The sequence below is a fragment of the Eublepharis macularius genome, chromosome 4, assembly GCF_028583425.1.
Source record: "Eublepharis macularius isolate TG4126 chromosome 4, MPM_Emac_v1.0, whole genome shotgun sequence".
NCBI lineage: Eukaryota > Metazoa > Chordata > Lepidosauria > Squamata > Eublepharidae > Eublepharis > Eublepharis macularius.
In genome coordinates, this window is record NC_072793.1 from 101,454,080 (window position 1) to 101,467,315 (window position 13,236).

The 13,236-nt window shown below is 41.7% G+C and overlaps 1 protein-coding gene across 1 annotated transcript in view; it reads left to right on the forward strand.

Moving 5' to 3' along the window:
- Positions 1–13,236, forward strand: part of SEMA3G (semaphorin 3G) — a 128,353-nt gene that overhangs the window by 56,190 nt on the left and 58,927 nt on the right. The window contains exon 2 of the mRNA XM_054977245.1: positions 4,559–4,719. Within this exon, the coding sequence (XP_054833220.1) occupies positions 4,559–4,719 (161 nt within the window). The remainder of the gene's footprint in view (positions 1–4,558; positions 4,720–13,236) is intronic.

The window sequence follows — 13,236 nt, forward strand, 5'->3', positions numbered from 1 at the left end:
TGCTTCAACATCTGCACCAGTTACCTATTTGCTTCCAGGTCTTATCCGTAGTGCTGATTCTTAGCTTTTAAAGCCCTCACAGCCTGGGGCTCCCATGTAAGGAGCCCCAGGCTCCTGTGTACTGTGTGTCAATTCCACTCATCAGAGGACTCCCTTCTCAGGCTGTTTCAGGTTGGTCAAGAGTGTTCTCAAACCAGTGCTTTGGAAAGGCCTATCTGGAGAGGTACAGAGGGCAGCATCATTGGTCATTTTTTTGCAAGGCTTGCAAGACTGTTTTTAGAGAGCCTTCTTGGGAAGCAGATAAGAGATTGATTTCATTGGCATAGAGTACTGTGCATAGCAGAGGCTTCTCAGAGTATTTTCTCACTGTTGGATAAGATAATATTTTAATTCATTTCTTACATTGGTGTTGCTATATAAGCCACCTCAAATCAGGGTTGCCAGGTCCCCCCAAGTCCAGAGTGGAGGGCTGGGGGGCAGGGGACTCACCTGTGCATGTGCAGCCTTCAGCAATGATGTCATTTTCAGTGTGACTCAGAAGCAATGGATCATGCCAGGGGCTGATTCTTTAAAAACAGGTCACACTGGAAATGATGTAATTGCTGGGGACACAGATGTGCATGCTTGTGCACGTGCCTGCTGGCCTGTCTGCCCCCTTTCCCAGCACCTTTTCCTCCCTGCTGGCCAGGTGAGCAGTGGCAACTGGCAATGGGTGGGGATGGGGATCCCCAGCCATGGAGGACCTGAGACTTCTAAATCAATTCTTTGGAGAAAGGTAGGGTAAACGTTTAGGTATATAAGATGTAGCATTTAAAGATAAACTGAGATTTTTGATACTCATTTTGTATTTTAAAATCATTATTCATTTGAGTTATTTATAATCTGCCTTTTTCACTGAGAGTCAAAGCAAATTACATAGTGTAGGGTAATAGGTCAAACATTCAAAAACAATGCAATAGAGTATGGACTGCAGAAATTTGAATACAAGCAGAATCTGATACAAAAACGAAAAACAATGCAGAAAACAAAGCATAAGCAATTTAATGTAACATTATATGACTTAGAACTCCTAATTAAAACACACTAGTATAGTTCACAGTCTGTGTTGCTTGTATACAGGCAGTTGTTGGTTTTGCCCATTTGCAGGGTGGCACCTGTAAAAGGCCATGTTCAGATGAGTGAAGCTGCCGTGGCAGAGCTTAGAGAGAGAGGCAGTCCTACAGATATGAGGGACCAAGGCCATAAAGGCCTTATATGTGATAGCCAATACCTTGATAGGTAGCCACTGCGAGTGACTGTAAAATGGGAGTAATATGCATGCTTGGCCCAGTTCCCGATAATAACTGAGCTGCAATGTTCTGCACCAACTGGAGTTCCTGAGTTGATTTCGAGCAGAGACTTACGTATGGTACGTTACAGTAGTCTAGTCTTGATGAAACTGTGGCATGAATCCAGGTAGCAGATCAGTCATGTCAAGAAGATTACGATCCATTTTCCAGGCTAGATTGAGTTGATTAAAAGTTTTTTTTGTAATGGCATTAACTTGCTTCTCTAGCAGTAGTGTTGAGTCCAGCAAGACCCGTAGCCGTAGGCTCTTTAGCAAGTCATTTCCATTGCTGTGTTTCATGGTCATGTTTGTAAGCAACCTTGGTCCAAATAGGAATGGCAGGATATAAATATTTTAAATGTTAAAAATAATTTAAATCTGTATCTGCAATGATATTATTTCACTGAGACTTTTCTACAACGTTGTTCTCTTTGTAATTTGAAGTACAATCTTAAGAACACTTTCCTAGGAATAAGCCCCATTAAGTAAATCTGGTTGAATTGCTTACGATTTCTGTCTTAACTACTTTTTGAAAAACTGTCACCCTAGTTAAGTGCCCTTACTGAAGTATTGTTTGCTTTTTCTTCACCCTTTTGACCAAATGCCTAAGTGCTACCGAGGGTGTATGTCTCTGGACTTCATCTGTTTCTGGACATGATCTTGAGCCACTACATTTTTGAAAGCGATCTTACAAATACCTTGGAATACTTGTGTGTGTTATGTGCTGTCAAGTCATTTCCAACCTATGGCGACCCTGTGAATGAAAGATCTCCAGAATGTTCTGTCTCTAACAGACCTACTCAGATCCTGCAAACTGGAGGACATGGCTTCTTTTATTGAGTCAAGCCACCTCGTTTTAGGTCTTCCTCTTTTCCTACTGCCTTCCACTTTTCCTAGCATTATTGACTTTTCCAGAGATTCTTGTCTTCTCATGATGTGACCAAAGTACGATAGCTTTAGTTTTGTCATTTAAGCTTCTAAGGAGAATTCTGGCTTGATTTGATCTAGTACCCATTTATTTGTCTAACAATTTTTGATACTTGTGTTTTCTCAAAATACATTGTCCACATTTTGGCATTTAGGTGTGAACATACAGGAGCAGCAAAAACAGAGTAGTAATAATTTGGGAGCAATATTCTTCAATTAGGTAGTTCATCCTTTCTGCCTACTTCCCTTTCTCTGCTGCACTGTTAACTACAATGCTTCACACTCTGAGCCATCTAAAGCTGCCCAGCTTTCAGCAACCTCTGATAACTCCCTGTCCCTGACAATCTTAAGGACAGAATGGAGATAATCCCTATCACACTGATGGACTTTTAAATAGAGCATTTTATCTTCACCCTGTTTATCAGCAATAAATAGCTTTCCTGTCTTCACTTCTAGCTAACGACAGCTCCTTCAAGTCATTTAGATAGAGTCCTGAGTGTTCCAAGCTGCAGAAACTGCTTGGTGACCTGGGTCTCTTGTCTGGTGTAAAAAACTGAGCCTTGCAGACTGGTGAGATTAATTTACAATGGATTATAGCCAAGAGCCAATCCCTCTCAGTACTCCAAAGCCAAATTGTTTTGTTAAGATTTAAGGTAAGACAGACATTTGAGCTGATGTTCAGATTTATTTACTACTTTATTTGGAATTGTCCAGAAGCCTGGAGGAAGCCTATAGTTGGCGCCCTCTTTAAAAGAGGCTTAATGTGTTCAAATGAGCAAGTGAAGCTTTTCATAGCATGGAGGTAAATAACATCACCTGGTAAATAACATCCCTATTAAGCCTTCATTAAAGGGACAGGATAACTTTTCTCCAGGCAGTTGACAACTCTGACTTTATACAGTTTCTTTTTCTCAAGAAAATACACAATTTCACTCCAAAACAACCTGACGTAGTTATATATTAAAAGCCTCTACTCTGAATTCCGTTTTCTCTACTCTCCACTGGATTAGAGTTTGAAGACTTCATAGAGTTGAAATGGATGGCTACTTAGAGTATCTACTGCTTAGTAGCACTACCAAAATATCCAAATATTTTTAAAAATCCAGACTTCCCTTTAATGTTACTCTTGCTCTTGCCCCAGTGCTGTGCCAGTATTTGTTTATTTGTAGGTACACCTGGCCTTTCTTCCATCATGGCAGCTTAAATAGGGTTCCCAAGGTATCTCCCATCAGCCACTGACCAGACAGCTTCAGCAAGGTTGCTGCATGATGTGTCTTTCACCCATATCTGAGGACCCTCTATAACTTCTTATGAACATGTAACGAATAGGAGATGATGGCTATGAAGAGAGGGAGCACTCTGTTTGCTTCTCTCCACCTCCATTAGAAGGTCACGAGTTTTATATTTTATTAATGTAAAATGTGCTTTGAGGCTTAACATGCCTTTGTTGAATCGTTTGTGGCACATGTTGCTGTAAATGGTGAAGGCTGATCTGTTCTGGAAGGATTTGGTGGTCTTTTAGCAGAGGACTACACTGGATGGACTTTTTGGTATGACCCAGTTCTGTGATTTTTATGAGAAGGGACTTAAAAAATTCCTAGCAATGTTTACTCTATAGCTAGTGTCCATTTTGAGGTCCACTATATAGAGTCTGTGACCACTGGTTAAGCTATTGTTTCCTCACAATTAGTATAATTTGTTTGGCTGAATTCTGAGCGAAAAGAAAGCAAGATCCTTGCCCCAAAGTTTCAGCATGTCGCACAAAGTGGACATGGAGCATGCTGCCTTTTCAGATATTTCTAACTGCAGTAGGAACATGCTATGCAGCAACGGTCCCAAATCCTATAGCAGAATATAGATTATAAATTTATAACAGGCAAAATCTAGCAAAGGCTAATCACAATGAAAAATAGTGGGACTTGTTAGTCAGACCTAATCCCCATTTTTCAGAGGGGAGTAAGGCTGAATTCACACACACCACTTAAAATGCTTTTCATCCCTTTTCTCACTGTTGGTATGTAGTATGTATATGAAAAACAGGAGGATGTTTCTATATGCAATCAGAATTGATTGACTGATGAACATGCAGGAAAGTTGGCTTACTTTCCACACTTCTTGCAGTTTACAATGCATCTGTGATTTCAATTGTGAACAACTTTTGTTGAGCTGTACCTACTACCTAAACTTCTGTAGCTTCCCCAAGTGAACAGATACATGTCGGTTTACCATGGAAACATGTGCTTTCAGTTTCTTTAATGTCACTGACAGGTTTCCATTGATTTTGATTTCATTTCTTCCTTTTAGATCTTTTGGCCACTAACCGCTCAGTCGTGTTCCTTGGTCACCGAGGAATTTTAGACTTTCGGTCTTTGTACCTCGATGAATATCGTGACCGCCTGTTTATTGGAGGAAAAGACACACTCTACTCTCTTCACCTGGATCAAACCAATACGGATGCCAAGGAGGTAATGTTCACAAAACGCATGCATATGCTAATACATGCAGTCCTGTGTATCCCAACATTTATTCTTCCTATAGCTCTTTTCTGCGGGACTCAGTGTTTCACGTGCATGTTGTCAGTCATTTTCTTTTCAACAACCATTTAAGATAGTTTAGTGTTCCGATCCTCATATTATTTATACCAAGTGATCACCCCTGTGATGAATTCATAGGAAGGCTGAGACTGAACTGAAGGACTTCCATCTCAAGTGCATAATTACACTATACTGTGTGTATTTATTATGTAGGTTCATATATTTTATACATATGATAGGCTCATCTTAGTACTGGGAAATAATCATTTTCCGTGGACTAGAATCATGAAATGCATGTTCTGGGTATGAAGAAGGTAAATTGGTTGAATTTGGGGTGCTGCCAGGATGGGTCTGTATGACACAAAATAAACAGGTTCTCAGATTTAATGCAAGACAAAAGATGTATAGTGCATACAAATCAGTGATGTAAATTCTTGGCAACTGCACTGGTGTTGAGCAGCTGAATGCATATGGGCTGCTACATTGAATATGTGGCTGTACAACATTATGCCTATTGAGTGGTTAACATTCTTCAGTGTCCTGTGTAGACATCATAGCACTGAAATTATTCTTTAGATCAACTCTTTTCCCATCAAAATCAAAATTTGAGATGACCAGAAGAGGAGTTCTTTCCTATTGTCTGCATTATGGTATGTCATACCTTAAGACAGTTTTTAAAAATTATTTTCCAGTTCTGTAATCTGAGTCCTACTGCATTGTTTATTGGATGGCTTATAGTGTCTGGTCAAACTTCAGTCTCGATGAGAAAGGAGGGCTATAAATGAGATTTAAAAAAAAAGAAAAAAAAGAATGACTTCTGTAAAGCTAGGCCTTATGAAGCTTTAGAGCCCAGGGCAGGGAACTGCTTATAAATAGAAGCCAGAAATCTGAAAACCAGCCAAGAGTGAAAGTGTCGGGGGGGGGGGGGCAGGAAGAGACAAAAGGAGGCTTCCAACACAAAGGAAATTATATTGCAATTAAACATAATCGGAAAATTGGAGGCATGGGAAATTTGGGCAAGTAATGGAAAATTAATGAATGATTACTAAAAGATTAGTTTATCAGATCATTTATGATTGAATCAATTGCTGATCAAAACCCAGCAAAATTGTGACAAGAAGTATAGTACTGGACAGGACAGGTTTTTCTTATGGTGCAAGTGCTGTAAGTAAATGCTAAGAGTATTGTTGTTACTTACAGTAACAGTGTGGAAAAAAGTAATTTACATTCTCACTTTAAAAGTTCAATATACTGCAACAGTTTTCTGTAGCTCCTTTCAAAGATCTTTGCTTTATTTTGCCCAAAATGTTGCTCCCCAAATTCCAGCAAGTGAAGCAACTGTTCCTCATTAGAATTACTGGCATTGTAACTGGCTTTGGGTGGGTGTTGAAAAGAGTAGAAACCCTGGTGACAGCCGTATGCCTTGCAATCTATTGTATAAACGGTGGATAAAATTGTCAGAAATCTGGCATCTCCATTACTACTTACCCCAAAAAATAGCTATTATTTCCTTTTATTTATGATTAAGTTATCCATGTGCTGATTTTCTAATTTTACCCTGTAATTGTTGCAGTGTCCCATGTGACTGAGATCTGAAGTATATTTTCCATTAATTAGTAACATACAAACTTCTTCTTTGTACTTCCAGTGCCTCTTGAGTGGGTTACGCTGGCTATGAAACTGAAGGTCACCATGGTTTGCAACTGAGGTGTAGCTAATGGTGTGTGTAAAAGTGGCTCCTTTAAGGATAGAAAATAAAGTGACTTAAATTTCTTATCTTTGCTCAGTACAAGCTCATACCAGCTTGCTTTCACCCTTGCGGTTTTTTTTCCTGTGGGCTACTCTGAGGAGCTATTGCTAGCTGCTGTTCTTCCCAATCCTTTCCCATAAAAGAATGAGAGAAGCATATATTACTGAACCTCATTTCCTTCCTTCTCTTCCTCTGGGCTGGGCTACAGTGAGGAACTGACATGTATTTAGTTGATAGGAATTGTAGACATTTGATAACAACAATTTAGCTTTGTCCATTGCCCAGTGTTTTCAATTGTTTCATTAGAACCAATAAGTGTCATCTACATTATCTCTTCATCTCCTATTAACTACAAGGTTGGAGGATTTCTTTTTTTTTTTATAATATTTTTTATTTTTCAATATCTAACATACAAAACTACTACATACATACATACCCTACAAAACAGTAACTACAAAAGACTACAATAGCACAAGGGATGGGAAGGAAAGGAGAGAAAAAAGAAAGGGAAGGGGGGGGTGGGGAAAAAGGGGAAGGTAATCTACAAACACTAAACACTACGTTTCATGTTTTCCCTTCATACTGCCATTATTCAAAAGTTAAAGCTTTATATTATATTGATGGAGTGGTTGACCTTACTAAATGCAAATTACAATTTAAATTCAAATTAAATTTTTCTTCCCCTCCTGGGTCCCGGACGCAATTCTCTCTGAGCAGCTGCAGCCGCAGTGCTCATTTCCTCCCCCTCCCCCTCAGACTTCTCCTTTTCGTCTTGCTTGGTGCACTGAAATTCCGGATTTTTATCCTCAAAATCCCTTAGTTGATCTTCTGATAATAACTTGAAAGCTTGATCTTTGTGACTGAACCAGATTCCTTCCGGAAATAACCATTTGTACTTTATTCCACGTTCTCTCAGAAGAGCTGCGAACTTTTTATACTTAAAACGTCTTTTCCGAACTAGAAATGGGACGTCTTTCAATATCTTAACTTTATTACCCAAAAAGTCCAAATCCGCATTGTATGCATTATATAGGATAGTGTCCCGGATCCTCTTAGATGAAAAATCAATGATGATCTCGCGAGGCAACTGACGCTTCATTGCATATTTTGAAGTAGCCCGACGGACTTCCAAAATGGCGCTTTTTACTTCTTCTTTAGTTGCCCTCGCGGGTGTCGCCAATAGTTCTGAGACCAGACCCCGTAAATCCTCATTTTCCTCCTCTTTCACATTCTGGAGACGCAAAATTGTCTGTGTTCGTTCCACTTGTAGCCCGATCAGCTGATTCTCCACCAGTTTGAACTCTTTATTCGTAGCCTTCACGAGTGACGCACTTTCCCGAGCAGACTTCTCTGCCCCCCCCCCGCTGCTTCCTTAATGGTTTTCACTTCGCTCTCAATTAAGCCCACCCTTTGATCTGTTTCATTCAGCTTGTCAACAAAGGGTTTTATAGCTTCACCAACCGCCCTCCGCACTACCTCCTCCAACGACTCTCCCTTTAGGGCAGCCGAAACTGACTTGCCCAGGGCAGGACTTTGTTTTTTTGTTGCCATTTTAGGGGGGGGGGGAACCGCCAGCCGGATTCTGAAACTCAGCAAAGGGGAAGAACAAGCCTTCTTAGCTTCAGATCCCACCACTCCTTCACGTACGCTTGTAGTATCAGAAGGGATTCGCTTACTTGCAGGCTCTCGCCTAATTCTGCTCTTTGCCGTTTTCCATGGCTCGGCAGCACTCAAGGCGCCGCGCACGTCCGCCGGCCTCCGTAGGGACAAACGGGCAATTAACCCCCCACATTGATTCCGGGGGGCTCTTCCCGCAGCGTCCCGGACCCAGCCTCCCTCACTGGGAGTTTTGGGGGCTAATCTTCGCAGATCAGCCGCCCGGACAGGGTGCTCGGGCGCTTCCTCTTGAGCCCGCGAAGAGGAGCGTCCGACATGGCTGAGAAAACGAAACCGAATCAAGGTTGGAGGATTTCTTAAATGGAAGCAGGGTTGTTTTAGTTGCCTGGAGCCTCACTTCTAATTGGCATAAACTAATAGTTAAATGATCCATCACTCCTCTTTCCCATCATCAGCCTCCCATCCATAATAGATAGAGAGCCAGTTTGGTGTAGTGGTTAAGAGCAGCAGGACTTAACACCCAGTCAGAGCAGTTTACAAAGTATGTTATCATTATCCCCACAACAATCACCTGTCAGGTGGGGAAGGCTGAGAGAGTTCCAGGAAGCTGCGACTGGCCCAGGGTCACCCAGCTGGCTTCAAGCGGAGGAGTGGAGAATCAAACCTGGTTCTCCAGGTTAGCGTCCCATTGCTCTTAACTACTACACCAAACTGGCTCTATCACCTTCACCTTTTCATAGAGCCAGTGCTGAGTACTGGGGTGACCAAGGTTCAAATCCCCACTCTGCTATTTATTTATTTATTCAATTTATATACCGCCCATCCCCAGGGGCTCTGGGCGGTGAACAGTTAAAATCGATAAAAACAAAAACTAAAATCAATATACAAATAATAAAACAAATTAACAAGGTGCAGTGGTGGGGAGTTTAGTTAGAGTTGTCAGGAGTATAGTGGGAGGAAATTGTGGGGTGGGGCATGCGACAGCATTGCTCCAGTGCTCTGATGACATTTCCGATAAAAATTGGAAGTGACACCGTGGATGCTCAAGGATTTTGCAAATTCTAGAGTGTCCCATGGCATCACTTCCAGTTTTTACCAAAAATGATGTTAGCATGCTGGTGTGATGCAGGAATGCCAGTTCCCACTCTTAGAAGTTGGGAACTCTAGTTTACTAACAGTGGAAATACACGTTGCAAATTTCCTGGGGACACTCAAGTGCAGGATTTTATGTGTGGTCCTCAGTTCACATGCAGGCTGTTCTTGCTTGGTGCATGTGTGTCATTTTCACGGGAGCTCTCTTTGTGTGATTCCATCTGCCAGTATGTCTGGAGGGTAGATCGCTGCAAAAACAAGTACTTTAGGCTCCTTTGACTTACCAATTTGCAAGTCAATGTATTCACGCAGAGCAACTTGAAGTGTGACTGTGCAAGTGAGTACATGGAAAGTTGGAGGGGGAACACATGAAATGAGGTTCACTCGAGCATCCCTTGGAACTTTAGTATATATTTCCACCCTAAGTTTACTAAAGAACTCATTGGAGGACCTATGAAATGGAAATGAAAGCAGCAAAGAAATGTTATTTCTCAGGAACCATTGTGTCAGCTAGTTCACAACCATCCCAATTGTTTAACATACCTCAACACCTTCTAACTCCTAAATCTGAACCTTAACTGTGAGGCCTTTGCTAAGCCTTTGACTGATAAAATAGCACGAATGCGCTCTGATCTGGATGTTAGCTGTAATACAGACGAGATGAAGGAAAGGCTTAATACACCATCTGGCTCACATATGGACTGCCCTGAACCACTTACAATGACAGATCTTAACAGTATCCTGACATCTCTGAAAGTCACTACTTGTTCACTGGATCCTTGCTCATCTTGGCGATTAAAATCAAGTAAGGACCTCATAAGTGAACCACTGAGGTCTGTTGTAAATCAGTTGCTAACTCAGGGCACCTTCCCCTGGCCACTCAAACAGATGGTTATCCACCCGCTAATTAAAAAACCATCCCTAGACGTAAATGACATGGCCAATTGTTGCCCAGTCTCTAGTCTGCCCTTTCTGGGCAAAATGATTGAGAGAGCAGTAGCTGACTAACTCGAGGTCTTCTTGGATTAGTGCTCTGGATCCTTTTCAGTCAGGACTCAGACTAGGTCATGGGACAGAAACAGCTCTGTTAGCTTTAGTGGATGATCTCCGTCTGAATATAGACAAATGCCATGCATCATTATTAGTCCTCCTGGATCTATCTGCAGCCTTTGACACAGTAGATCATGCCATCCTCTTGAGGCATTCAGAGACAGAAGTGGGCATCAAAGGATATGATTTAAATCATTTCTCATGGAACGGACTCAAAAGGGTTGCCATCAGAGATCGGCAATTTCCAGAATGGGAATTATCTTGCGGGGTTCCACAGGGTGCAATCTTACCTCTCATGTTGTTCAATCTCTATGAAAAGACTTTAAGATAACTCATTCACAGCTATGGAATGGGATGTCTTCAGTATGCAAATGATGTCCAATTCTATATCTCATTATCCAAGTCCCCACAGGATGCAATACAAATCTTGGGTCGCTAACTGACTGCTGTGGTCAAATGCCTGAAAATGAACAAATTGAAATTGAACCCAGACAAGATGGAAGTGATGCTTGTTGGGGAGACAGAGATCTTGAAGGACATTGTACTCCCCACTTTCGATGGAGTTCATCTGACCCTTGCAGACTGAGTTAAGTTCCTAGAGGTTATACAGGATCTAGTGCTACTAGTAGAAAAACAACTTAAGGCAGCCGCAAAAAAAATGCTTTTTACAATCTCACTCTAGCCTGGAAGATGGCTTCTTACCTGGACATGGCCAATTTGGCTACCTGGATCCATGCTATGGTAACATCAAGACTTGACTATTGTAATGCACTATATATAGGTCTCCCGTCTAAGTTAACTATGAGACTCCAGTTGGTGTAAAATGCTTCTGCTCAGCTGTTATCAAGAGTGAGCAGCATGAATATCACTTCCATCCTGTAGTCATTCCATTGGTTACCTATCAGCTACCATGCTCAGTTCAAGGTATTGGTTATCACATGGCCTTGGTCCAGCATATCTGCGGGACCACCTCTCTCCCTATGTTCCTCCATGGCAGCTTTACTCATCTTAACAGGGTGTCCTGAAAGGTACCATCCTGCACATGGCAAAATCAGCAGCTGCCTGTACATGTGCATGCTCTGTTGTGGCCCCCCACCCTATGGAACAGCCTGCCTGAGGAGGTCAGGAGAGCCTCCACTCTTCTGGCTTTCTTCAAATGATGCAAAACTGAATTATTCAAAAGGGCTTTTTTACTCCTATCTGAGGGCTGTATTATAGGGAGGTGGTCTCAAAGAGGTGCTTCACTAATGAGTTAGGGACCATAAACTTCACCACTATGTTGCCATACATCCTATCTGTTGCTTTAAGTATGTGCTCTTAAAATAATCCAAACTATGGTATTCCCCATTGCCGTGTATGGATGTGAAAGTTGGACAGGGAAGAAAGCTGACAGGAAGAAAACTGATTCATTTGAAATGTGCTAGAGGAGAGTTTTGTGGATACCATGGACAGCCAAAAAGACAAATAAGTGGGTACTAGATCAAATCAAACCTGAATTCTCCTTAGAAGCTAAAATAACAAGACTAAGGCTATCGTACTTTGGTCTGAGCAAGTCTGTTAAAGATAGGACGTTTTGGAGGTCTTTCATTCATAGCGTCGCCATAGGTTGGAGACGACTTGATGGCACATAAAACACACACGCACTTACGTACTACCTGTTGCTTTAAGTATGATCCTACTGAGTAGTTCTATGTTGTCTGTTGTCTAGAATTGCTTATGCTCTGTTTCAGCATTTCTTCAACTCTGTATTGGATTTTTTCTAATGTTACCTCTTTGTAAACTTGCATTTATTTACCCTATGGCATTGTTTATTGAAATGTCCTTGATATTGATTGTAACTAATTTCACACTATGTAGTCTGCCTTGAGTCTCTGAGAAAGGCGAACTATAAATGACACAAATAAAACAAATAAAAATAAAATAAATTACTTCGGGCCATTCTTCCTTGTCTGCATCTTCCTCACAGAACTGTTATGAGAACAAAAAAGGGAAGGGGAGATCTGCCATTTTTATTCAAACGGGAGATAAACTTAAATGTAAGATCAGGATCTCCCCCCCCCCCTTTCCTTTTTTTAATGACATACCTGGAAAAAATCTAGTCCTGCATTTGATTAAATACAGTGTGTATGCTATCCTGATAAGGTTGCCAGGGTTCCCAGGGGCCAAACTGGGGCAGGGACCTGGGGGCAGCAGGTTCCTCACCTCTCATGCTCTCCTGATGCACTGGAAGATGATGTCGTTTTTCAGTACAACAGAGGAGCTACAAGTCACGCTGAAGCCAGATTAATTAAAACACACAATTTTTAATTACTCTGGCTTCAGGGCAACCTGCAACTCCTCTGTCACAGAGTGCGACAAGGGAGTGCAGGAGTGTGTGCACACACTTCTCCCGTGCCTCCCCTCCAGCTAGGTGAGTGGGGCTAGGGGATGGCAAGAGGGGTCGGATTCCAAGCAGGGGGGTGGCAAGCCTATATCCTGAGCTCCTTAGGGAAGGGTAGGATGAAAATGTGAAAGAAAGCCTATCAAATGTTGAATGAAAAAATAATGTGTAATAGCAGTGTGCTTATATAACGGTATGCTTATATACCACTCTTCTAGACAGATTAGTGCCCACTCAGAGCAGTGAACATGGTCAGTGTCATTATTATCTCCGCAATACAGCTGGGGAGTTGGAGCTGAGAGGATTGGCTTACCCAAGGCCACCTGCTGAAATCATGGCAGTAATGGGATTCAAACCAGTAGAATGCTGATTCACAACCCAACCACTTAACTACTATGCCACAGCAGCTCTATGTATTGTTATTAATTGCCTGACTTTAGCTTCCAAAGGCCATTTTGACCTGCTTTTACTTAGAGTAAAAAGTGCAAACCAGTTTTTGTGCATCTCTATGTCCTTAAAGGTATGAGATCATAAAAAGGGAGAAATGAAAGGTCAGAAG